Here is a 27,500-nt window from a genome sequence, read left to right as displayed (position 1 = left end):
GCCCTAATCCCACTCACACAGCGACTCAAGCTGTCAGACTGGGACAGCTTCCAGTGGGGCTGCAGTCAGCCATTCAGGGCCATCTCTCCCCTGCAGCCCCTCTTATCAATGGCTTAAATGAGACATGAATGCGGGGCCTCGGGACGGCTCGGCTCCAGCCGGCTCCGTGGCCCCCCTTCCAGGGCCACCTGGCGCTGGCAGAGCCCCCCCCCCCTCCCCCCCCATACAGCAGGCTCTGTGTCCTCCATCATCTCACCTGTGCCTCCGTGAGGTGACATTTTCACCAAGCTCCCCTCTCCTTCCTCGCTGTATCAACAGCACTGGGCAGGGGATGGGGGAGAGGGAGCGCTGTGATAATTAATTGCCGGGAAATGTATATATATATATATATATATATATATATATATATATATATATATAGAACTGGATGAGACCCGGTGTTGTAATTGGACACGGTAAACCGAAGCACTTTCCTCGTGAGCTCAGCGTCAGTGGTGTACATTGCTAATGGGGTTTGGAGATAACCACGTATGCCGCGTTACGTGCTGTACATTTTCCAAGTAGAAGCTGTCTGGGTCCCTCCGTGTCAAAAACCGAGGTGGATTCACATTGTAATTGTGACATGCTGAAAGTTTTTTTTATTTTTTTTATTTTTATTTTTTACTATTGTAATTTTTGTTTTGTGGCAAAACATCTTGTGTATATGCCTGCATCTCTCACCTGCAAATAAAATGTCAAAAACCTGATGGAAAGCTGTTTCAACGGAACACACATAATATTTTTGAAACCTTTTAAAGTGGTGCAGAATTGAGTTTGGAACCGGTGGTGGAGTAGTGGTTATCCTTCGCTGAGCTGGGCTTGAGTGACATTCAGAACATCTCTGCAACCAAAGGAAGCTTGTTTATAATGTTTCTGATTCCATTGTGACATGTCACCATAACCGCTCTGAAGAGTAGGTAGTCTGGAAAGATGCCTTCAGTCAGCAGTAGTCAGTGTTACATCAGGATTGTTACATCAGGAGTGTCACATCAGGAGTGTCACATCAGGATTACAATGTTCTCGTCAGAACATCCTAATCACATTTACATTACATTATTGGCATTTGGCAGACGCTCTTATCCAGAGCGACGTACAGTTGATTAGACTAAGCAGGAGACAATCCTCCCCTGGAGCAATGCAGGGTTAAGGGCCTTGCACAAGGGCCCAACGGCTGTGCGGATCTTATTGTGGCTACACCGGGATTAGAACCGCCGACCTTACGTGTCCTAGTCCTTTACCTTAACCACTACGCTATGGGCCGCCCCACATATCTGTGCTCTCACACCTTAAAGGGTTAATGCGCTGTCTGATATGGATGAGGTCTTCATTCACATTCACATTCTGTCATGTTGATTTTTACTCCTTTTCCGACTCACCTTCATCCACCCAAAGGCTTTTTCAGTTTTATCATTATTAATATGTCCTGAATGCACAACTTGTGATTATAGCATTATAGAATATTGTGTCTTACAGCAAGCTCTTTTGAAGTATTATATTTATATCTTTTAGTATATATACTTTTTTAAAAAAATTATGTAACATTAAATCATGAATTAAAATATCTAAGCTAAAAATACTTTTTTGAATTTTTTTATTTTTTTATTAGTCGTAGCATTTTTAATCGCAAACTGAAATAATAACGACTAATGAGCAGAAAAGGCCAAATGTGACTTTTTAAAACTTCTCTCACTGTTAATTACAGTGCATCATGTTTCCCAGAGGATGATGTTGATTTTGGATTTATTCATATTGTTCATATATTACATATTTATTCATATTTCTCATACATTTCATACATTGGTTTAAATGCCATACCATTTTTCACGAAAACATAAATTCATTACTGGCTGCCAAGTCATTTTATATTGGAATTCATAAGCATAACTACTGACATTTTAGTTACTGCATGTATCTATCGATTCATAATTATGTTATTCTGAAGAGCTTCTGATTTGGACCTATCATTTGACCACTGGAACAGTTTTTCCATGGTGTTAATTGGCTCTGACTAGGTAGTGCTGCCTTGCCTGCTTGGCAAACTTTCGTGCACTTTAATACACTGTCACCCATTTTTAGATGTCGGAGATAATTGGCAAATCATTTGCCTTGCTCTCTTCTTTCTGCCTGTTTCGACCAAGTGCACCCTCTCAAGTATAGAGGGAACGCACAGATAAAAATACATCATTTTCAGTCCATGTTTAAGGGCGCATGTGCCTCAATTTAAAAAAATGGAAAAAGTCTTGTTATTCGGGCGGTTGCGCTCGCTGATAAAACGGTCATAAAATGCCATAATTTTAAGCCAGTCAGTCGGAGGAAAGAAAAATAAACGATGAAAAATATATACATTGCAGCTCATTGTAGGGGGGGGGGGGGGGGAGCGGAGACAGGAATCCTAAAGCACTCCGGACGGGTTTTCCTGTGTGTTTCATCACGACGCTCCACGGAACGTGGTGGGGGCGGCCTGCGTGTTTACGGAGCGTCGCGATGACGATGATGACGAGGATGATGATGATGACGGTGATGCTGGTGGTGGTGGTGATGATGATGACGATGATGATGATGACGTGGATGATGATGATGATGACGATGACGATGATGATGAGGAGGAGGAGGAGGAGGAGGAGGAGGATGATGATGAGGATGAGGAGGAGGAGGAGGATGATGATGATGATGATGACGAGGATGATGATGATGATGATGATGATGATGACGATGACGATGACGACGATGATGATGGTGGTGAGGAGGAGGAAGAGGAAAAAGATGAAGATGAAGAAGAAGAAGAAGAAGAAAGAAGAACAGGAAGAGGAAGAGGAAGAGGAACGCCTCACGCGCGTGATCCCCCCCCCCCCCCGCACGCCGGCCCCCGAGCCCGTCTCTCCTCGTTAGGCGGCTCTCGGCAGCCCGTCCGCGTCAGACCTCCTTTCCCTCAGAGCTGAAGTAGGCCGAATCCGGCGCTGGCCTACTTACGGCCGGCCCTGCCCAGGAGGGCCCCTCAGCCGAGGCCCCGGAGGACCGGGGGCCTGTCAGCCTCGCTCAGTGCTGTAATTAGGGCCTGCGCAGGAAGCCGTCATTATAAATAGCTCCTCGCTCCGCCGTGCAATGTTATTTTATTGTATTTCCTCATTTGTTAGTTTGGATAAATTCAATCAACCGTTTTCCTTTGATTTACTAAAAAAAATACATGTGTCTTTTGAAAGGTTTGTGCTCAAGCCAATTTGTGTGCATGGAGTAATGCGGGGAAGGCACTGCTGATCGTACGACAAGACCTGGTTGCTCAAGACCTACAGCATGGCACGCGTTGCATCTTGAAGTTTGTTTTTCTTGGTTTGTACAATAGCAGGAAAGAGCCTGAACACCCTCTGGGTGCATTGCAGAATGGTGGATACCTCAACAATACCTCCTGGCCAAAATATATATATATATATATATATATATATATATATATATATATATATATATATATAAAATCTTGGTATTGAAATATAATAGCAGCAATTTAGGTCTCACGCCAAGTCTCGTCAAGTCCCACACTCACAGTTCCTTGTTTTGTAAGTTATTTTCTATAAGCATCAAAGTCTGGTGTTGGTATGTTATCTGTCAGAAGAATTACGAATGTGTTCCATTCGTGCTCCGTAGCAGTTTGTCTGCGGGACTCTGAAAAGTTCTCACAGATGAGGCTGTGTGTGAACGCAGCCGTAGCGGGGGGGGGGGGGGGGGTCCCTGGCATCGTGCGCCGCCCGTTTTGTGGGAGGAGATAACGGGTCTGGAGTCCGGCGGGCAGTTGCCGTGCCGCTAAAGCAGAGCCAGCGTTCCTGGCGCACGGTGGCGGCTGCGGAGGGTTTGCAGGCTGATGTACAGGAGGTAAATCAGGAGCAGAGCTTTCTCTGTTTTGCATCAGAACATCGATCCGTGCCAGAAGGGTAATGGCAGCAGGCTGTGCAAGACCCACGTGTTCCTGCTTCCTCTTCCCCGTCCGCCGTCCGCTACGCGCGGCCCATCCGGATTCGCGCTAAACGCTCGCCGAAACCGTCTGGTGCTCTGCCGCCCCGCCGTACCGCGGTACCCTGCGTCTCAGCGCTCTCGGGAAAACGTCCGAGCCCACATACGGTACCGCGCAAAAGTCTTAGGCACCTGTATATCACTACAGATAAGATGATGAAAGGTCCTAAATAAACATACTATACTCTTTTACATTACGTTTTAGTAATTTGGCAGAGTAGTTAAAAACTGAATAAAATCAATATTTTTTGTGACCACCCTTCGGCGTTAAAACTGCATCACTTCTCTGAGATAGCCAACGCTGCCCTGCGGTTCTATAAGACAATCAGCAGGGAGGTTGTTCCACGCATGTTGGAGAACTTGCCACAGTTCTGCAGACTTTGGTTGGCCCTTTGCTTCTGATCTCAGGCAGCCTTGGTGTTACTTTTTTAAATTAAATACAAAAATGTCTCTATAAAATTAAATCTTTTGGAAAATGAATATTTTGAAACCTCAAATGTGTTCTTTTATACTAACACAAAAAAAAAACATATATATACTAAAGTCTAGGGTGCCTAAGACTTCTGCGCAGTACTGTAAATACCGCCGGACTCAGTTGCTGCATAGCTGGCCGATGTCAGGTGCGCTCTCACACCATCGCCAGCGGAAGACGGAGGAAAGCCATCCCTATCCTCCTTACTGACCGCCGGAGCCCTTTGGCTGTAACGGTTCTGCATACTGTACACATTTCAACACATTTCTCCATTAAGAGCTTCTTAGCTTTTATCTATATGCATTATCTTCGTTTTTTCGCCCAGCTGGATGGATTCTCAGGAAAATGGGAGCCCCTTTGCATTCGGTGTAATTGCACTTTTTTTGCCAGGCAGTCCCATCTGCAGGGCTTCTGGTAACCGGTCCAGCCCAGCAGTTAGCCCTGGCTTTGGCCTGACTCCCTGGAACTGGCCTTTCCAATTCTTCACTTAGAATCGGGTTCCTTTGGACAAACTAAATTAAGCTGTTCCATCATGGCCAGAAAATTACATCCCCCCCCCCCCCCCCCCCACCCCCCTCCCAAAGTGGTTAAGAGTGAAGCTGTGTTGGTGTATTGATGTCATGGAGATGCATGATTCCCATTTTTCAATAGCTCTTAACTCCGCTCATAAATCGTGTAAGACAGCCAAATAAGGACTTGGATAATGCTGTGGACGCCAGTACAGATGCTTGTGCTATAACTTGATCAGTATTTGGTTTGTCGTTAAATATGACTTATTTATCGTCCCTCATTGGTTTTGGCATGATGATGGAGAACACGTACCCACATGTGTTCTGGAGATCTCTCCCTTTGTCTTTCTCTCTCTCTGTCTCTCTCTCTCTCTCTCTCTGTCTCTCTGAGTCTGTCTCAGAAAATAATATATATTAATAACACCATTTATGTCATTCAAAAGCGCAGGGAACATTCAAACATCGGTTCTTTCCTTACAAAAACACACACACACACGGTTTAGGTTTTGTGTTATCAAAGGGCCTTCATTTGGCAGTAAATGTGCGCTTGTCCTCGGCTGTGTCTGCTGCGGACAGTGTTGTGCTGTGCTGTAGCTAAGGAATGCAGTGATGTGGTAGGAATCATAAAGAAAACGCTGGAAGCACTCTCTGGAATCGGACATTGCCGGGTTTCCATGGCAACGCAGAATGGAAGTGAAATAGCTGAGCTTAAAGGCTTCCCGGGTTTTGTGTGTGGATGTGTGTGTGTGTGTGTGTGTGCGGATGTTTGTGCATTTGTACTGTATATTTGTGTGTGATAATGTGTGTGTGTGTGTGTGTGTGTGTGTGTGTGTGTGTGTGTGTGTCTGCCTGTATGCATTTACACGTGCACGTGTGTGTGTGTGTGTGCATGCTTATATGTGTGTGTGCATATGAGTCTACGTGCATGTGTGTGTATATGTGTGTGTGTGTGTGTGTGTGTGTGTCCAGTTGTGTACTTTTACAGTGATGGAGAGATGAAAGGCATGTGGTCTCAATCCGTTCCTTTGTGTGCATCGCTTCTTTAAGACACTCCGGAGCGGTAATGGCGGCTTTCAACCCCGCACATTTGTGACAAACAGGACTTAATGCACAGAGATGCCACAGAGATCCCCCCCCCCCCCCGTGTCCCCATTTTATCTGCTCGCGGATGTGAAATCCTCAGCCTGTAGGGGGCAGGGCCACGCTGGTCCGTCAGCAGAACCAGGGTGACTCAAGAAGGTCATATGTTTATGTCCCCTGAGGAGGTTAAAGCAATCAGGGAAATATACTGGAGATCTTATTACTATACAGCGCTCCTATGGAAATGTACAAATCTGGGCCACGGTGCTTACACATGCATGCTCGCACACACACACACACACACACACACACACACACGTACCGTATGTGCATGCACGCACAAACAAACACACCCAGTCACGCACACCCACACATATGAATATGGACACATGGATACTCATGCATGCTGTTTCGACAATCTATAATTATTTATTTCTTTGCTGTATATGTTTGAATGAAACATTTGTGGCACACATACTACAACTACTACTACTCCTACTACTACTCCTACTACTACTACTACTACTACTACTACTACTACTACTACTACTGCTACTACTACTACTACTACTACTACTGCTACTACTACTACTACTACTGCAACTACTACTACTACTACTTCTACTACTGCAACTACTACTACTACTACTACTGCAACTACTACTACTACTAATTATAATAATAATAATAATAATAATAATAATAATAATAATGAAAAAGCTTTGGTAATTTATGTAGCTTACGTGTGACATACATTCTTTTATAATGCTAAGTGCACTGCTCCTTACTGTAGCCTCTGGTGAGTGGGAGCAGTGTGCTGTGGAGTGTGTGTACAGTACAGTGGGCTGCTCCAGCCCTGATCGGTCTGCTGAAAGGATCGGCACACCTGTGTTCAGTTGACCCATAGACTGGAGGTCAGGCGCAGTAGGTGTGGCCGCCTCTTCTGGGGTGATTACCCGGGTGTTGAGCGACACGGTTTATTGGCTGCCTCCGTGCCATGAACGCCAGCCTTTGTGTGCGTTGTCTTGTGAGGGATACGCCCACTCCAGGGACTTTTCATCGGCGCCTGAATGACCTGGACCGCCACCCCTGAGCTGATGAGACGGACAGATTGTCTTCTTCTGTGGGTGTACACTCTGAGCGACGCCCTGCTTTGTGTGGTTCACCTAAAGGCTTCCTACACGGAGTTGTTCCTTGTCATTGTTGCTGGTTTTAGGCCAGGGCAAGCTGAACCATACTGTGACAAATTGTGTGTAAAACTGTGCTATATAAATACAATGCGATTGATTGATTGGATTTGATTGAATGGGCACTGGACAATCAGGCTGATAATGCTGTGGAATGGAACACACGGCGCGCTCTGTACAGTAGGCACGTATATCTCTGAATCTGAGTAAACTCTCCATGATTAGTTTGCACTGTGTGAGGTGGGATATCTCTGAATCTTAGTAAACTCGCCATGATTTGTTTGCACCGTGTGAGGTGGGATATCTTGGAATCTTAGTAAATTCTCCATGATTTGTTTTCACTGTGTGAGGTGGGAGGTAATTTTGTCCCCGCTGTATTGGCAGTTTAGCTGAGGGTCATGCCTCCTGCCCTCACCCCCTCGCTCTCCTCTCCCCTCGTGGGAATGTTTGGCGTTGAAAAACTGTGGCGTCAGGTTGTGTGCAGTTCATTATCGGCCCGCTCTGGATTTCTGCATAAGGTAAGAGGAGGAGACGAGCATGGTCCTGTATCTTTTTCTTTCATAAATCCTCCTGACAAAAAAAAAACATACTGCTGTAACTGAAGTGCTTTAGATGACAAAAACTGTAAAAATTCAGTGAAAATAAGCTCAATATTATCTCAGCTTTATTGAATGTCCCTTGTTGTATAGGTTTCTGAATAGTACAATATATGCTGCTTGAGATTAAGACCAGAGACTCATGTCCCCTACAGAGGACAACAAATGCATTGCCCAGGATTGCTGAGATAAATTCTGGTGCCCCCCCCTTGGCCTCCAGGGCCTGGGTCCACGTGCCTCTGTTTGACCCCTCCAATCCCTCCCCCACACCTGACGGTGAGCCTACCTGGGTCTTAGGAGGTTGTGAGTGTATATATATATATATATATATATATATATATATATATATATATATATATATACACCGCTCAGTGGTATACCTGCAGCTCAGTTCAGCATTTCCTGTTGCTCGCAAGCTAGCAGCACCGAGTGCTAATACTTTCCTTTTTTTTTTTCATCCTTTTTTTTAATCCATTTTTCCCCTGAACAGCCAGCCGCTTTCAGAGGTCCATCTCTCCGCTGCAGCAGCCTCTGCTAATTTGCAGGAGCGCGGGCGTGTTCCTCTTCCAGTGCTGACAGCTGCTGTTTCTCGTCACTCTGCAGCCCACCAGCTGAGCCGCGCGCTCACATGCGTCAGAGGGGCTTTGCTATGCGAGCGCAGCTGGCACGCGCAGTCCCCCCGTCGGCCACAGGGGGCGCTGCCGCGCCATCGAGGCGGCTGCTCAGCTCTCGCCAGTCCGAGTGATGTCACAGCCAATAATGTACTGCCCTGGAGTGCTGAGCCCCCGTGGCCCGTATTGGCAGGGCGGAGGACTTAGAATCAGGCCGAGTGCTTTAGCGGGACACCTCGCTCCATATCCGTCCCAACCGAAACCAGAGACCCCCCCCTAATCTTCTCATTCGAGGCTCCCCTGTTCCTGCGGATCTGCCGTCCTGTAGGTTTTCACTTCAACCCCAGTTTGGCGCCCTTGATTCTGCTAATTAGCGGCTGAATGAGTTCTCCTGCCGTTGAATGATGTAGGCTTTGTTAGGGTTGGAGTGAAAACCTCCAGCTAGAGCACATATCCAGGAACGGGGTTGGGCGGCCCCGTTCTAATTGTTTCTTGCAGCATTGTAATGTCTTGGCTGAAAGCGTTCGTCGCTCCTCAACTTTTGACGTTGACGGAGCGGGCTTTTATGGGAAGAAAGGCATTTTTCATTTACCCATGATCCCTTTCTGATTATTAGTCTGAGGAGCCATTCGTCTTCTCCCGTGCCATCTGCTTCATGCGTGTTCCTCGGTTATTCTTCACGACAACCCTGATCCAGAACGTCTGGACCTGTCTTGCATCATAACCCACCCCCCCCTCCCATAACCCCCGCCCCCTCCATATTTTTTTCATCAATCATCATTAACGACGAAAGCGTATTTCAGAAAGCTGGCTTCATTCATCAGCACACAAAGTGCCCCTTTCTTCTAAGCAGGCCAGGAAATGTGTGTGTTTATCCCTTTAGTTGATTGCGTTGCTTTGGACTCCAGCCACGTCGCCACGGCCTGCGACCAAAATGCCGTCCGTGCTTCAGGCCCAACTGTACCACACCAGACCCGAGACCATCTGCTTGTGTCAGTGAATAACACGATTATACTGGGACGTATGAGGGAAAAATGACACAGTCTTACTCCAGTGCTGCTATTGACAGCAGAAGCCGGGTTGCCCCCTTCTTACCTCTGGTAGTAAAGGAATTTTAGAAAGACCTCATTGTCAGATGTTTAATGGTTCATTTGGTGGTTCTGCGGTAAGGATTCTGGCGGCTGGGAAAAAATAATTGCGAGGTTCCGCCAGTAGGGGCAGTGGTGTTGCATTTTGGCCTGTAACAGGCACTACCAGATGGCAAATGTGAGGGTATAGGGGTACATCTTCCACCGCAGCACTTAACTTATATACATCTTGTATATAACTTTTAAATACTTTAATCAACCCTATTGTGGGACTTTGGAATTTTGCTGTTCATGGATGGTGCGACAGCGATTTTCGGTGCAGTTGCTTTAGTTTTCATCGTACCGAGTACTGTTAAAAAGCAAATTGTATGGGTAATATGGAGAGAGATTAGTCTCAATTTAATAAAAAAATGCATTTTTAATATGTCCACACACAGATATATCTACAAATATATTTGCCCAATTTCACAATGATTTACTAAGTTCACCGTGCAATACCATTGCAAAACTGGAAGATGGACTGGGGTAAAACAGCTGTTCAGGCGTTATGTCGAATTCTTTCCTCCACTGAATCAGGCGTCCCTAATGCCCCATGCATAGAGGGGCGTGTTCATTTCACTCTGAATTTGACATGAAGACATACAGATTATGAAAGGCAGGAATTTCAGATGCAACAATAGGTTGCAGATGCAAAAGCAGCGTATGTAATTGTGTAACCGTTGACAAGTGGAAAATTCCCCTATTGGAAACGGACAAATCGCCGCAAATGCCAAATACTCGTATTCATCACTTTCCATAGCATGTGTGCCAATTCTGTCATGGTAGCGAGCCGATTCCAAAACGTGCTTCATGTTATTTCTCTGGAATCACCGCAGCGAGTTCGACGACACTTGGGGGAACATGAATCCATGGGGTTGTTCGACACACCCAATTTTGACCAGCTAATAGCGGAGTTGTAAACAGAGAAACCGAGTTGTTAGCTGACACCGAGAAGCAATTTCAATGAGAAACGGCTTGGCTGCATTGAGATGGCAATGTCTGTTTTTGAATTATACTCAAGCTTATCTGCATATTGCAGTAAGTGCTGGGTAGATTTGTGGATGCATTCGGTGGACCTTAAAGATGTGAAAATACTATGAGTGAGCATGTTTAGTATTAAGGTTCATATTCACTGAAATACTGATGAAGTGAGTGCATTTTCTAGATTTTTTTTTGTATTTTTAAATAATTGAAACTTGAAAAGTGCATCGTTATTCTTTGGGATTTCTTGGAGATATTTTAGTTTTTCCCCACACTTAAGAGTAACAACACAAGCTATGTTTGTATGTCCAAAAACACGTAGCTCTCTCTTTGATTTCTCGTCCTCTGTCGTTCAGTTTGCTCCTGAGTAACTAAAATATATATACACATATTACAGCAAATATTTTTCATCCAGAAAGAAGATGGATGTCTTTGCTATGCCAGAGGGCAATTTTGTCTCACATCATTAAATATAGAGGAACAGTCTGGGCTTTCAAGTTTAAACAGTGTGAACCCTAAACAGTAGCCTACGTTACCCATGTCTAAACAAGGGATTTTTTCTTTTTCATTTTTATCACGAACGGAAACAGAAAGAGTATGCCTTAATATCACTTCACCGATTTCATCCTAATACCTAAAATTTCAAATAGCTAGCTAATGGCTTTGTGTGCAGCCTAAGGTATTACATTACATTACATTACATTAATGGCATTTTGGCAGACGCTCTTATCCAGAGCGACGTACAGGTAATTAGACTAAGCAGGAGACAATCCTCCCCTGGACCAATGCAGGGTTAAGGGCCTTGCTCAAGGGCCCAATGGCTTTGCGGATCTTATCGTGGCTACACCGGGATTAGAACCACCAACCTTGTGTGTCCCAGTCATGTACCTTAACCACTACGCTACAGACCACTCTAGGTAAGTGTTATATAGAGATGTGGATGTTGTTAACATTAGCTCGTCACTCCAAACGTTAACTTAACGTTAAAAATATCAGCGGGGCAACGGCACTGATGCGATTCCCCCATTCTCGGTTTGCTTCATCGTTTGTCTTCGTCCACCCCACCCCCGCCAGAGTGCTAATGTGCGTATGGCCGCTATTGAGCTGCACACTTTCTCCCAAATCCTCACGCTATATTCCAATAGGATTTAATGTACAGCCATCAGCAGTGAGAGCTGAGTAGTGAGATAGTAGCACATTATTGATGCAATATTTGATATTAAACAATACAGTTTGGTTATGCATCGAAATGTAAACATCCTCTATTTGAAATGTAAATATTAACATAAGTAACATTTAAGCAGTTGTTATTTATTCTACAGACAATTGTAGGTGAATCAGATGTCCGTATCCTCCTAACTTGACCTTGTGTTGAAGACACAGTTGTCTCAACAACACGCTTGTCTATTTTCCACCCGGGTTGTCCGCATTCTGAGAAAAGGGGACAGAAATTGCACCGAAATTGCACAGAAATCCATGTTTGAAACTTTTTATCTGAGTTTTGTATGAATAGAGATAAAGCATAACCATGATTCAAATTTCTGTTTCCTTTAGGTGAGTATTTTGTTACTGTTGGTTACTTCCGGAAAAATACTTTTCAGCTCTTTCATGATAATGCAAGCTTCTCATGATGAAAAAGGGCGCTTCAGAACCTGCAAGTACATGAGACCGACGTAAATCAGTGTTAATAATAATAATACATTTTATTATCAGGGTACTCAAAGACGCTTTACATAAAAGTGATACAATGATTAAAATACAGTTAAGTCCAATAACATATGCCGCCTGGTGGTGGTTGTGTGAACAACAAGTAAGTACTGTAGAAAATTATTTAAAAATATCCCACTGCCCAGCAAATCTCCCGAGGTAGAAGCACCAAATGAAAGACGAAACCGCTGTACCTTCCAAAGCACATAGTACACAACTTTGTTTCTGACATTCATTGTACATAATTTTCAACGGAACCTGCTTTCACCTGATGTTATGTGGACACAATCAGAGATGCCAGTGGGCCTTCAGCACGATTGTAGTACAGTGCAGACAAGGTTGGAGAGTGTGATTTTCTGTCTTCAGACACACATCTCTTATGTGCCTTTGCCGGTCGAACAGAAGTGTTTCTCTGAGAGATTTCTTATCTGCGTGGCTTCTTGGACCACAGCAGAAATCAAATCGAATTCATCCCATGATTGCCAGTATTGTGTTCTCTAATAGGCTTATGGGTGAATGCTGGGTACTTTAGATTGAGAGGCATGTCAATCACCACTGTAGTTTATTTTTTTTCTCCCCCCTTTCCTTATGGAGAAAGCGGCAGTCTGGAAATACAGCTTAGGGATATTTAGCTGTGGTGAGAGAGGGAGAGGGAGGGTGCTGGCCGGTTCGGCGGGGCACAGCTGGCGTGAAGTGGTCGCACAGATTTGGTTGGTTTTGTGTGCCAGCGCGGGGACAAGAACGTCGCGTTAAGAGACGGCTGTGAAAGATAATGAGGTTTATTCTCTGCTGGAAGTGCATTGGGGCGGGTCCCACTGTAGAGTCAGCTGGGTATTGGGTTGTCGGTCTTGCCTCACACTGCCCTCCTGTGTACCACTTGGGCACATGCCCTTGGCTGATGTGATGTGGTGGGAATGTGTGGGAAGTGACGGGTATCTGGCAGATTTTGTGGTAATTTGTGGGAAGTGATGGATACCTGGCAGATTTTGTGGTAACGTGTGGGAAGTGACGGATATCTGGCAGATTTCGTGGTAACGTGTGGGAAGTAACGGATATCTGGCAGATTTTGTGGTAATGTGTGGGAAGTGAAGGATATCTGGCGGATTTTGTGGTAATGTGTGGGAAGTAACGGATATCTGGCAGATTTTGTGGTAATGTGTGGGAAGTGACGGATATCTGGCAGATTTTGTGGTAATGTGTGGGAAGTGAAGGATATCTGGCGGATTTTGTGGTAATGTGTGGGAAGTAACGGATATCTGGCAGATTTTGTGGTAATGTGTGGGAAGTAACGGATAGCTGGCAGATTTTGTGGTAATGTGTGGGAAGTGACGGATATCTGGCTGATTTGGTGGTATTGTGTGGGAATGTATCTGATTTCCGATCCAGTGCATCTTCAGGGTTGTCACCTGGCAACAAAGCCTTTGGTCTCCCAGATGATTCTGGAAACGCAGTAACACTGCCCTGGCTCTCTCTGCCTTTTTGAAGGCAGCGTGCCCTCTGCTCAAAATCACAAAGAGGGTCTCGGTGTTTGGTTTTCCTTGCCCAGAGGCAAGTTCAGTTAAGTGCAGTAAGTGGGCTTTCTGGACTCCCAGGTTGTTGGGGGCAGCTGTTTTGTCTGGGACGCCTTTTTAGGAGAGAACGGCGGCACCCTGCACCCTGCCAGGGGGAGAAAAATGGCCGCCCTAATTAGTTGAAGCTGCAGATAAGGGGGCCGTATAAATCTAAGTCTCATTAGGAGAAGCGCCGGTTCTTCGCCGCGTTGTGTTCCGTCTCTCGGCACTTGTGCCCCGACACCGGCCCGCTACCGGTTCGTCTCGGAGAGCGCTAATCAAGTCGAGCGCCCGGCGTCCGGCCTCGTCGGTGTTCCGATGGAAACCGGATCTTTCAGAGGTGCTGAGTGACAACTGCACAACTTTAGCATGGCTGAATAAAACATACACTCAGTGAGCACTTTATTAGGTATTTATTAAACTTGGTTTTTAGACTTACTGGTCTTCTGCTGCTGCTGTAGCCTATCCACTTGAGAGGTTTGGCTTGTTGTGTGTTCAGAGATGCTGTTCTGTTTTGCGTTACTGTCACCTTCCTGTCAGCTTTGACCTGTCTGACCCTTCTCAACTGACCTCTCTCATTAACAAGACCTGCTGCTCACTGGATGTTTTTTTGTTTTTCACACCATTCTCTGCAAACTCTAGAGACTGTTGTGCATGAAAATCCCAGGAGATCAGCTCTTAGTTATTCAAACCACCCTATCTGGCACCAACAATCACTCCACAGTCAAAGTCACTTAGATCTTGACCATATGTGCATGCTTTTATGCATTTAGTTTCTGCCACATCATTGGATGATTAAATATTTGCATTAACAAGCCGGTGTACAGGTCTACCTAATAAAGTGGTCACTGAGTGCATACGTGTGCAGACAAATGATGGGTGGATCTTGTAAATAGAATCAGCTTAATATTACCATTCAGAAAGGCTGGCATTTAATGGAAAAGCCATGTTACGTTGCAATTAGTATTCTAGGAATATATCACCTTTGACTGGTGCTGTGCAGACAAGCCGGCACACTCTTAGCATACCAAATCAAAAGCAAAGCAGCCTATTTAAACATAATCACTTTGACAGTCCAATTCAAGTACAAAAGTCTAGGAAGTGTTGAAATGAATCAGGATAGTGCACTTTCTTCTTGTTTAGTGTGGATCTCACTTTAAAGGAGCTTGTGACTTGAAATTATGATCATTTGTTACGCTGATCCTCACCGTTAATAACTGTTAATAATGCATAGTAACAATAATAATAATAATCATAACGATTTTCCTGATTGTTATTATTTAGTGGGAGGAGACGTGTTTTTTTATTCCACAGGGGCAGGGCAACAGTGGTCTGCTTTGTCTTCAGTTGTCATGGCTGGTTAATCGACTAACATGTGTTCAGCCGAGTCCAGGCTGTGATCCCGCTGTCTTCTGGTTGCTAACAATCGGACACATTTTAATCCAATTATGTTCCCAACGGCTGGGAGGCGATCCTGGTAATGGATGTTATTCACCCTCGAGTGCTTCGTAGCGTCGGTTATTGCCCCGTTGTCCTGGCCTCTGTGTTGGAGATTGGAGATAACGTTTGATTGCTCTGCGCACTTGTCATTCACTAACAGGGCTGAACACTTACCGCATTGATGTATAATTCCAATCTTCGTTCAGTAGTACGTGTACACTGTAAAAAAAAACTAAAAAAAAAACTAAACTAAACTTTTTTTTTCAACTGAAAAAACCTTCTTTTAACTTTAAAAAGTTAGGGTCCAGGCTAAGTGAACTTGAGAAGACAAATTGTTTACTGTAATTAGTGTAAACCACTTGTCTTCTCAAGTTCACTTAACTTAAATCTTTAATGCAGCCAATAGACAGTAACTTTTTTAAGTTGAAACCCAAAGGCTTTGTTTTTCAGTGAACCTATTTTCCAGGCTATGTCCTTATAGTTTATTGGTAATGGTAAAAAAAATGTTGCATGATGCACCATTTACTGCTGTTGTCTTTGGAAGGATGTAGTTAAAGTGTGGATTTTGAGGTTAAAAAAAGACGATCGGTTAAGAGTTAAGGACCACTCTGGATCGTAGCGCTTGATATGTAGTTGTTAAGGGAAGGAATGAGATAACGGGAGTTTGACGGATAGCACGGAGCGCGAGAGCGTGCACTCCACTAAAACCACAGAAGCAGAAGATCAAATTTAGTCTGAGTTTGCTCGTGATAGTGTCTGTATTCTCCCACAGATACCCTGATTGATGCCGGTAATGGTATCGGCCAGGCTTTTAATGGCACTGGTGCCTACATCCAGCCTGACCACAGGGCCTTTGTGCTTTCAGCACTCCTATTCACGCAACATAATGCGTCTGGATGAAATCAACAAGGGATGGGGAATAATATAAAAATATGGTGTTTTCGGTTTGCCGCTCAATTGGAAGACAATGTATCATTGTGCTGAGATTAGACGTCTGTTCTGTGCTGAGATTGGACGTCCTGTCTTTGATACAGAATGGAATAACATGCTTTCTTTACCCCATCCTACCATCTCAGCCTGTGGACAGATGAATGAGTCAGCCACTGTAAACACATGTTTCCGTAATGGTCCAACCCACTAATGAGCAGTTGCGTTTGTTTTTGTTTTTTTTCTAAAACAGGGGTGTCCCCTTTTGTTCAAAAGGGCCGGCGTGGGTGCAGTTTTTGTTCTAGCCCAGCACTATCACACCTGATTCTACGTATAAAGGCCTTGATTAAAGATTGAAGAATTGGTGAGATTTACGCGTTTCATTACATGTTTCCTCGTCTTTTGGATTTCAGGTGTAATAATCGGACCCAGTGTGCTGTGGTTGCCGGTCCAGACGTTTTTCCTGACCCCTGCCCCGGGACCTACAAATACCTGGAGGTCCAGTATGAGTGTGTCCCATACAGTAAGTCATCTTACCTCCGTCCTGTTCAAAACGCAATTCAGTAATGCACCAGAGGTCAGGAACTACACAGCATATCTTCTTCTTCTTCTTCTTCTTCTTCTTCTTCTTCTTCTTCTTCTTCTTCTTCTTCTTCTTCTTCTTCTTCTTCTTCTTCTTCTTCTTCTTCTTCTTCTTCTTCTTCTTCTTCTTCTTCTTCTTCTTCTTCTTCTTCTTCTTCTTCTTCTTCTTCCGCATGTATTTAAATATTTAACAAATACATGTATAGCAAGATCTTTGAGATCCATTCATATGGTCTGTGGCTCTAAAATAGTTAACTGCCTATCTCAGTGATGATGGTTGCTTTCTAGGACATTGTTAATTTAAGAATTCTAAAAAATATTTGGGTTACGTTAATAATATCTGTGTTATTTTATACATAATTCTCTGTGCTGTTTTAACAGATATTCATTGAAAACATATATGCATATATAGTGTATCAACTGGTTTCAGCAACAGTTTGTGATAATTCACATGTATGCCTATATCTGTTACTATGGTTTTTTTAATCTTGCTTGCATTTGTGTGTGTGTGTATGTGTGTTTGTGTGTGTGTGTGTGTGTGTGCGTGCGTGCATGTGTGTGTATGTGTTTGCATATATTATTATTCTATATAAACTATGGCGTATCTAAATGAATGCTACCATGGTGTATGTTTCCAGTGTTTCTTGCATTATAAATAACAAGTAAATGCATATCATGTTCAGTAGTATGCAGTCCTTCCGATGATTGGTTTAAAGAAAGGTGACCGGATGCCAGTTTCATAGTGATTTAGGAACTGAGATGGCTTTGTCCTCAGGGCCGTTTACATCCGTCCCATTCCCTCCCTCTCAAACTTTACTTCATGTACAGCTAATGTGAGGCCCTTTAGTTTTACAATAGCCATTGAACCTGATTTACTGATCTTCACTGATCATGTTAAACTTACTAAAAAATGTTTCAAGCTATTATACATGTTTCTGTGTAAAAGGGTATGCTAAGCAAATGAAAATAGGATAAAAAATGTATACTTAATATATGTTTTTGTGTTTCATAACATTTTGCAAATACCTTTTTTAGGTCCCTGAACAGCTTAGAGACGTTTGTGAATGTAATTCTTTAAGGATGTTGGCAGACAATAGTCTAGGACCCGTGTTTCTGTCCATAATGCTGCGTTTAACATGTGAGATTGCTCCTCAGAAGTCACTTGAATGCTTTACTCTGCTGCCTGGCTGTGGAATTTCAGTGGCTTCAGTGGTTTTTGTTTTTTGTGGTTGATGAACTCAACAAACTGCTTCTGAAGAACAATAAAAATTAAACCTATAGATAAAATGATAAACCTAACAACAAATAATGTAATGTTGGTTAATGTCATTGTGGACCACAGCACACATTCTTTAAGGATCATTTCATGATCCATACATGCATGCTTTATGTTCTGAAGTGCACTAAGACTGTGATAAAACAAAACATACAGCAAATCACCAGAATCCATTAAATTAGCGGTATTTTATTCAACCCAACATTCTTCAAGCCTGCTTGACCGACCAAAACATTGCTCATCTTTCAAGAGAAAGTATTTCAAGTCCTTGCGGGCTTGCTCGATCAAAACATTTGCATGTTTCTGGCAATCAAATTAATTCAGCGGCGTTTTTCAATGAAAACATTCGTGGAGTAATGGGGACCGTGGAATGCGAAAGAACTATTTCACACTGTCACACAAGCCAGCGCTTGACCTTGGAGAACGAGAACGAGCAGAGGAATCTCGAAGCACAGCTGCCGATGGCACAGAGCAGGGAAGAGACGAGCGTGGAAAATAAATAAACAGTCATTATGCTCAGTGTGCAAACATGCAGTTCGTTTTGGTTTAAATGTAATGTTTAAATTAACTTTTGTACCAGGAGACCGAATCCGTCGGTTGGACCGCAGTGGATTGTCTGTTGTCAGAAACAGGATATTTGCACAATACTTAATAATATATTATGCATTCTTGACCGTAAAAAAAACAGAGTGTGGAATAATAGTGTTGAGATTAAAATTTCATTACCTTGATGTATTATTGTAAAAAAAAAAATAAGATAAATTCCTTCACATTAAGTAAAGAAATGGGAGTGAAAGACTAAGACGAATGGAGTAGACTTGAGCTGCAGTCTTGGACAAAATACGTGTATTGCTTTCTCATCCAACAATAGCAGGCCCAATATTTTCTCTTCTAAATTTTATCAATATTTTCTCAAACTAAACAGGGCCTTTGTTTGACTTTACTCATGGCGGTTGGTGAACTTGGCAGGAAGGGATGAAATTTGCTCGAGATAAAGCCCAGAGTGATCGGTTAAACCTGAAAGACAAGTATGCTCTATTTCCACGAAAGATGCAGCATGAATCTTTCAGCTCCGCCGAATAAGTGTTATTCAAAATTTTGGAGCGCATTAGCATTTACTCCACTGCTGGCTTTCATGCCAGCAAAGGGGATATTATATGCGCTATTGGATGAAATTGCATCTCTTTATCATATAAGGGGCAACATGATTGCCTTAGAAACATTCAATTATAGTTTATCATGTCGGCTGATGGACGATATAGTCAGGACATAGACTAGTAGATTGGATAATGTGAATCCGAACCCTTTTTACACCATAGGGAAGCATAACATGATATCTTTATAATGTTATGGTGCGATTGAGCTGCTTGAGAATTGGCAGTAAAAAGGAGACAGAAGGCAGGGGATGAAGCTCATGTTTATTTGATTTTGAAAGACCTTTTTTCCCCGTCTTGGTTCCCACATTAATGTAAGAAGTCGGACCGAGCTGCACGAGCAGCTGAAGGAGGGACGGTACAGGCCCGAAGGTTATGTGATAATTGAATTCTTAGTTAAAATGAAGTTATTCTTGAAACGTGGTTTTGATTATTTGTAATGCTAACCTTTCATAATGTCTACTCTTTATATTCGAGCATATCCTGGGGATTTCTGGCCGGCGTCAGTAACATTAAATTCTTTTTTACCCTTTGAAGAGTAGGTTTTTTGGAATGTTGCTAAGTCAGTGTTCTAGAACTCTGCTTTCAATCACCGGTAGTGATTGTTACATCAGCATTAGAACGTTCAGTTAAGAACATTCTGATTAGTATGTTCGGTTAAGAACATTCTAATCCCACGTTAGTGATCTGACACCCTGTGGGGTTTAAGAAGAAGGGAAAGTTTGCTGTCCTTATGTATTTCTTCACTTTATTAAGATGGCTAAGAGCTAAAGACAGAGATAGGGATCAAAGTACAAACACCGGACTGGCCATGAACTCAACCTTGGGTTTGGATATGGCTTGGAGTCAATGACCCTACGTACTGTACCACACAGTCACCACCTGCTAGTGTTTTGTGTTTAGAAAAAAAATGTTTCTATGGTCTCGTTAGACCTTAAACTATGGGGGATTTGAAAAGCCATCTAATTATCCTGTGATGTAATTGACATTTACACAGCGGCTGCTGATTGCTGGAAAAAGGAAACAGCTGGTTTATATAATTAATTTATAATAAACATAATAAATAGAAATAGAAATTATGAAAGTGTACTTATTTTCAGCTGTGGACTGACAGGCTATGAATTTGTAGATACCAAATTTCCTGCTTGACAAGGATTTCCTTTGGGTCAAATAATAATATAAAAGTCATGAAAATATTTATTCCACAAGGCAATGGCATAATTCACTCCAGCCTGTAAGAAAACCAGGGCATGCATTTCAAAACTACCCCCAAAAACATTGAGCCCTCTATAGCTATCCAAATCCATGCATATTTAGTAACATCAGCCAAAGCGACAAGTTTGTGAACCCTTTTTTTCTGTGGTCTGTGCTGCAGAGGGACTTTCATACAGAGTTTCAAATACACCCAGGCCTTCATTCAGCAAATATCCTAAAAGTCTGGGCCTTAGCATTGCATTTACATTTTAGGCATTTGCCAAAGGCTCTTGCCAGTTTCCATTTTAAACATGCAGTCGGTTTATGCAGCTGCCTATTTTACTGAACATAATCCATCCATTCACCCTCGCTTATTGTGGTCCAGGTTAAGTACCACGCTCAAGGGCACGATGGCAGTGTCATACCTGGGAGGCGAACGCACAGCCCTGGAGGAGGTCGCAGGTTCAAGTCACCGGCTGCTGACATATCGCTCCCCACTTCCGCCCATGAGTATGTAAGAGGAACATGCAAATGGCTGGCAGGATATCTTCTGAAATAAGAGCAGCCGGGGCGGTGACAGGGTAGTTATTGGACAGCTACAGTAAAGGAGGGCTCTTAATTGCAGGTCCTTGAAGACCTGCGTGCGGTGAGCAGGTTATCAGGCCTGGAATAATAAGGAACCCGGCGGCCTATCCCCTGTTGGATCCCGCTGACAAATTTCCCGTGGAGAAGGACTTCATCAGTATTCCAGTCAAAGAGCTCTTCTTATGAGGCCTTTACTGCTTCGGAACGATCTTAATATTTTTACGGAACTTCATTACGTTTTTTCGGCAGGACTAGCCCTTCGGATCGACCCAGGGCTACGCCGGGACAGTAAAAACATGAACCGAGGGTTCAGCACCATTCACATCAGAATATAAAATGAGTCGTAGCCATGGAGTTGGCTGTCTTTACCCCTGCACTCCATAAAAAACCCAGATTGAAGTCCTTACTTAAATATTTTAGTAGTAAAGGACAGAGGAAGTAAGGGGGGAAAAAAACAATGATATTTCATCTCTATAATCGGGTTCAAAAAACTGTGCATATAGTTATTACTAACCCCCTCTCCCCCAGTTCCAGTGAGGCACGTGGCGTAGTCGGTGGTGCGGCTGACTCTTGAATAGCTGGGCAGGGGTTTGGTTCCTTCCCCGGCAGTTTCTCAGCTGCGATCCCTGCTCTGTCTCTTACCCCCTCTGCTTTCTTCCTGTCCGAATGAAGAAAGAAGTACAGTAGGTGGGCAGGCCCAGTGCACTACATCTACAATGGGCTTGTTGTTGACATTGATAGAACACTGTGGGCATGATTTAGCTTTATTTTACAAAATGGTTGCGATGTGGGCCTTGTGGTTGTTATGGTGATATACAGTGTATTGCTTGTGGTGGAGGAGTTGGCAGCCATTTCATTCCAACTCCTGGAGGTTGTACCACAGCACCTCTTGGATTTTTTTGGATATGTTGGTAGACAATAACAAGATATAAAATCCCAGAAAATTTTAGCTTCATTGTCCATTTTGTTTTGCCCATAGAGCCATTAAAAGTTTGCCAAATTGAATATTCCATTTTCTTTTTCGATTCATGTTTTCATATTTTTTGAGATCTGAATTCTACATACAAAATTATCCCTAGTTACAGATTTACAAAGGTTTAGTGTTTTTCTTTAGGAAGTTATGGACCTCTAAAAGTTGCATTTCACGCCACGGTGCATTTTTCTCTGCAGCACCAGTAGTCCTATCTCTCATTCTGCACCAGCGCACGGAAAAATAAAAAAATCCAGGAGGTGCTGTGGTGCAATTCCTGGAGTTGGCATTGAATGGTTTTTGGACTGTTTTTTTTATGAAGTATTTATTTTATACCAAATCTAAAGAAGAACTAAAAACTAAACTAAACTACAGATGGGTTGAGGCGGTGGCACGGATGGTGCAATGGGTAGCACTGCTGCCTCACAGTAAGGAGGTCCTGGGTTTGAATCCCTGTCGGCCGGGACCTCTCTGTGCGGAGTTTGCATGTTCTCCCTGTGTCTCCCTGTGTCTCCGTGGGTCTCCGTGGGTCTCCGTGGGTCTCCGTGGGTTTCCTCCGGGTACTCCGGTTTCCTCCCACAGTCCAAAGACATGCAGGTTAGGCTGATTGGAGAGTGTAGAGTGTATGAGTGTATGAGTGTATGAGTGTATGAGTGTATGAGTGTATGAGTGTATGAGTGTATGAGTGTGTGAGTGCCCTGCGATGGACTGGTGACCTGTCCAGGGTGTATTCCTGCCTTTCGCCCCATGTATGCTGGGATAGGCTCCAGCCCCCCTGCGACCCTGTTCAGGATAAGCGGGTTAAGATAATGGATGGATGGATGGATGGATGGATGGGTTAAGGCTCACAGAAAAGAACTGAGATCTGCGCCATGACTACACATCCCCTTGACTGTGTAGTGTCACGTATTCATATTCATTCGTATCAGTCAGTGATTGGCAGCTCATATTGTAGTTGCTCCGCCCCCCATGGGGCGTGGGTTGTGTCTCTCCCCCACAGCAGTCTGATTTAAAACTGGGTAGTTTTGTGTTTCCTCTGTAAATGTTGGGGGATTTCTCTCTGCCATCTTACGAGAGAATGCTGAGTGACCTCATTAACCTTGGTTCTATTTCTGAGTTTGATAATAATCACAAAACATCTTTGAGTCGTATGTCAAAAGCGGAGCTCTGTAATTTTGTCCTCTGCAAACAATGGACTGGCGTCAAGACGTACGTTCAGACACTCCAATCAAGTTGTGCTGACGTTCAACAATGCCGGCTGCGGTTATATTTATGATGATAGACATTCTGCCGTACGTACGTGTATAAAAACGAGGACGAGAAGGTGACCTCACATTAAAATATGTGGATTGAAATAATTGGCAGTGCTAGAAAATGTCTTGTGCTCATCATAAACAGCTCTGATTTCTCCGTGGTGCTAATGAAGGAGGCCTCAGTAGGTAATCATCTGCACTCCTGCATCCACGGCATTGTCTGTGTATTGTGTAGGCTTCCCTTTGGAGCTTAACTCCGCAGCCTTCAGGAGCTGGCCTCAGTCACGGCCTTAATTAATCAGGGTCTCGCCTTACACAAAGTGCGACGGATTTTTCCCGCCGGCTTGATAAACAAGCCTAAAACGGGCGGTCCCTCTGAGTTCTGACCTCCGTTTGTCACCCGATGAATTTTTCATTATGACCTTATCTGAATCCGCCTCTCCAAATCCCCACATACAACCTACTTTAAAAAAAAAAGAAAAAAGAAATAAACAAATAAACTCTGTGCCCCGTTGTTGCCATGGAGAATGGCTCCGTCCTTGATGCTAGCGATTAGCACGGATACAGTGCATTATTGTAATGCGTTTTTTGGGGCTTTTCCTTTCTTTTCTGAGCGGTGAGCGGTCGTTTCCAGAGCGAGTGCGGTTTGTCCGTTTCGGAGAGTGCGGGCACAGTGTCAGCTGTCAGGGAGCCAGCCCTGTGGAATATGTATGGAACAGCCACCCTGTGCCAACCTTGTGTATCACAGCAGGGCACTGCTAGAGGGCAAAACACACAATTTAGACCTGTCCAAATATCACCACGTCTTGTCCACTCACACGGTACATCCCCGTTTGTTTTTCATTTGCTATTCAATGGCCGTTTCATAAGTAAACACATTGTAAACACATTGACGTATTCAAATATATAGATCCATTGTTTTATCAGTATGTCATACATAACTCTGTACCATGTATTTGGTGCAAACGATGCCTGTTCTCCTGCCCCGCTGCTTTTGCCAACGTGGAGGCTGCGATGCTGTAGAGGGCATGTTTGGCAGTGATTTAAGTTCAGCGCAGCGTGACGTGCGAGGATGATGAGGGTGAGAGGCCTTCGTCATGTCGCACTCTGCCAGACCTCGCTCAGTTCAGCGTCGTCAGTGTCAACACACCGAGGACAGCGTCGCTGGAACGGATCATGAAGCGCCTGTCCCATCCCCTCCCTCCCAAACTTCACTTCATGCACAGCTAATGTGAAGTGCTAGCATAGACATGGCCTGGGGATGGCCTGTAGCGTAGTGGTTAAGGTACATGACCCTGTAGTGTAGTGGTTAAGGTACATGACCCTGTAGCGTAGTGGTTAAGGTACATGACCCTGTAGTGTAGTGGTTAAGATACATGACCCTGTAGCGTAGTGGTTAAGGTACATGACCCTGTAGCGTAGTGGTTAAGGTACATGAGCCTGTAGCGTAGTGGTTAAGGTACATGACCCTGTAGCGTAGTGGTTAAGGTACATGACCCTGTAGCGTAGTGGTTAAGGTACATGACCCTGTAGCGTAGTGGTTAAGGTACATGACCCTGTAGCGTAGTGGTTAAGGTACATGACCCTGTAGCGTAGTGGTTAAGGTACATGACCCTGTAGCGTAGTGGTTAAGATACATGACCCTGTAGCGTAGTGGTTAAGGTACATGACCCTGTAGCGTAGTGGTTAAGGTACATGACCCTGTAGCGTAGTGGTTAAGGTACATGACCCTGTAGCGTAGTGGTTAAGGTACATGACCCTGTAGCGTAGCGGTTAAGGTACATGACCCTGTAGCGTAGTGGTTAAGGTACATGACCCTGTAGCATAGTGGTTAAGGTACATGACCCTGTAGCATAGTGGTTAAGGTACATGACCCTGTAGCGTAGTGGTTAAGGTACATGACCCTGTAGCATAGTGGTTAAGGTACGTGACCCTGTAGCGTAGTGGTTAAGGTACATGACCCTGTAGCGTAGTGGTTAAGGTACATGACCCTGTAGCGTAGTGGTTAAGGTACATGACCCTGTAGCGTAGTGGTTAAGGTACATGACCCTGTAGCGTAGTGGTTAAGGTACATGACCCTGTAGTGTAGTGGTTAAGGTACATGACCCTGTAGCGTAGTGGTTAAGGTACATGACCCTGTAGCGTAGTGGTTAAGGTACATGACCCTGTAGCATAGTGGTTAAGGTACATGACCGGGACATGCAAGCTCGGTGGTTCAATCCCCGGTGTAGCCAAAATGAGATCCTCACAGCCCTGTAGGCCCTTGAGCAAGGCCCTTAACCCTGCATTGCTCCAGGGCAGGATTGTCTCCTGCTTAGTCTATTCAACTGTAAGTCGCTCTGGATAAGAGCGTCTGCCAAATGACATCTAATGTAATGTAATGTAAATGGATCCACGGTCTGAAACCAGGAGGTTGCCGGTTCACACCCAGGCGGGGGGCACAGCTGTTCCGCCTCAGCGGAAGGCGCTTAACCTGAACGATTTAATAATTCAGCCCCTTCTAAAAATGGAAAAAAAAGTTCAAATGGAATCTTTACAAGCCTCTCTCTATTAAGCAGTCAGCCACTGCAAGGCTCTGCGGGCAGTCATACCAGCAGGCTTAGGAATTGGTGGAGGTGTTAAATTATGCATTTGTAAATAACTTCTTAAACCACATTTATAATAGAAAATGGTAATGATTTGCATTACGCAGGCTGCTGGTGGAAGAGGGTGAACATACAGTAAGGGTGAACGTCAGAGTGAAAAATCTATACGGCACTTTGCACTCTTCAGTTGACAGAGCTTTCTGTCTGTTTGTCTCATTGTTTGGGGGTCGGTTGAATTTGGCCATTCAGATGTATCGCGGCTGTCAAACTTGTCATAAACATAAGCAGCTTATAGCACATTCAAACATTTCTGTGTTATCCTGACATCAAATGGAATATCTCGTATTACATTTCATATTGACGTATTGCATCGATCGTACTTCTGAACAACTGACCTTTTCATTTACCTGCAAATGTACATAACACGTTACTATATTATTCTCCTTGTTTTGGAGGAGTGGTATTCGGTAATGGTCCATATGTCATGTCATTTCTATTTCAGCTGACAACAACATGGTTGAAACACTGAGAGATTATTTCGGTGAATCTGTTGTGGTGTCTCACGCAAAAGAAACCTTCCATTGTTTCCGATAACCACCTACTGCATCAGCTTATTTCAGCATTACGAAGAAATTGGGGGAAAGCTGCCCAAAAAATGCATTTTAATGGAGGATGACATGGAATATCGCGGGGAATCCCCTGGATCCGAACAGATTAGTTTTTCTGATTGAAAATCCTTTCGCGGTGCCTGTGCCATTTCATCATCTCCGTTCCCTGGCCGACTCGAGCGCTCGTATTCGCAACGATGAAATTTCCCTTGGACGGAGCGCTTACGAACTTCTCATGCTGTGGTTAGCCGTGACCATGCGAGAGGACACGATGTCGAACATTGTCTGTGAGCTAATTTGGAATGCATCACGGCGCAAGCAAAGCCTGTGCCAGCGAAAATGTTTTTTTTATAGAAGAATGAATCCCTAATTACAAGGGAAGGGTATGATTAGAAGTGTTTTATGAATTATAATGTTCACAGTGACTCGGGGCGTGTGAAAATGATTTCCTTAAATGCTATACTGGGAAGTATCATTTATCAGGTTCCACTTTTTTTATCTCAAATTCCTCACGTGAACTATTTGGGCCTGCGAGACCGTCAGACTAATTGGTAAGGCAACACCCAGGGGGCGTATCGTGTGCGTGCGCTAGTCAGGGGTCCTGGACTGTAGCGCTCGCATTCAGGGGCTCTCAGAATGCGTTCAGCACTTTGACGCGGCTTTGAGGATGTGCCCAGGTTTAATTTGAAATCGTGGAAGAATCCCGCGCCTCTGGAAGCGGTGCGGTGAAATTAGCGGATGAAAAATTAGGTGCGCGGCACTTTCTCCCGACACCCCGATTCCGGTAGTGATTTTTGCTCAAAGTGTGTTTTTGTTTTTGTTTTGCTTTCTGACGTCCCCTGTGATTGGTTGACCTTGGTCCAGCTGTCTGCACCTGTCATAAGAGATCTCCCCCCCCGGTCACCAAAGCAGCACAGTTTTGGCTGTGGTTGTAGCTTAATGTGCCCAAGCCAGAGATTGCAGTGGTGACCCCCCCGCCCCCCCCCATACTCCTCCCCCTCCCCCTCCCCCATATCCTCAAGCACAAGCGCTCAAGCCCTCTAATTTGAGTAATTATGTAATTAA

The 27,500-nt window shown here is 44.1% G+C and overlaps 1 protein-coding gene across 1 annotated transcript in view; it reads left to right on the top strand.

The window, feature by feature from the left end:
- The window catches only part of adgrl3.1 (adhesion G protein-coupled receptor L3.1), a 202,425-nt gene that overhangs the window by 64,515 nt on the left and 110,410 nt on the right, over positions 1 to 27,500 (top strand). The window contains exon 4 of the mRNA XM_061244330.1: positions 16,642 to 16,751. Within this exon, the coding sequence (XP_061100314.1) occupies positions 16,642 to 16,751 (110 nt within the window). The remainder of the gene's footprint in view (positions 1 to 16,641; positions 16,752 to 27,500) is intronic.

The sequence above is a fragment of the Conger conger genome, chromosome 6 (genome assembly GCF_963514075.1).
Source record: "Conger conger chromosome 6, fConCon1.1, whole genome shotgun sequence".
Taxonomy (NCBI): domain Eukaryota; kingdom Metazoa; phylum Chordata; class Actinopteri; order Anguilliformes; family Congridae; genus Conger; species Conger conger.
This window is presented reverse-complemented; position numbering and strand designations above follow the sequence as displayed.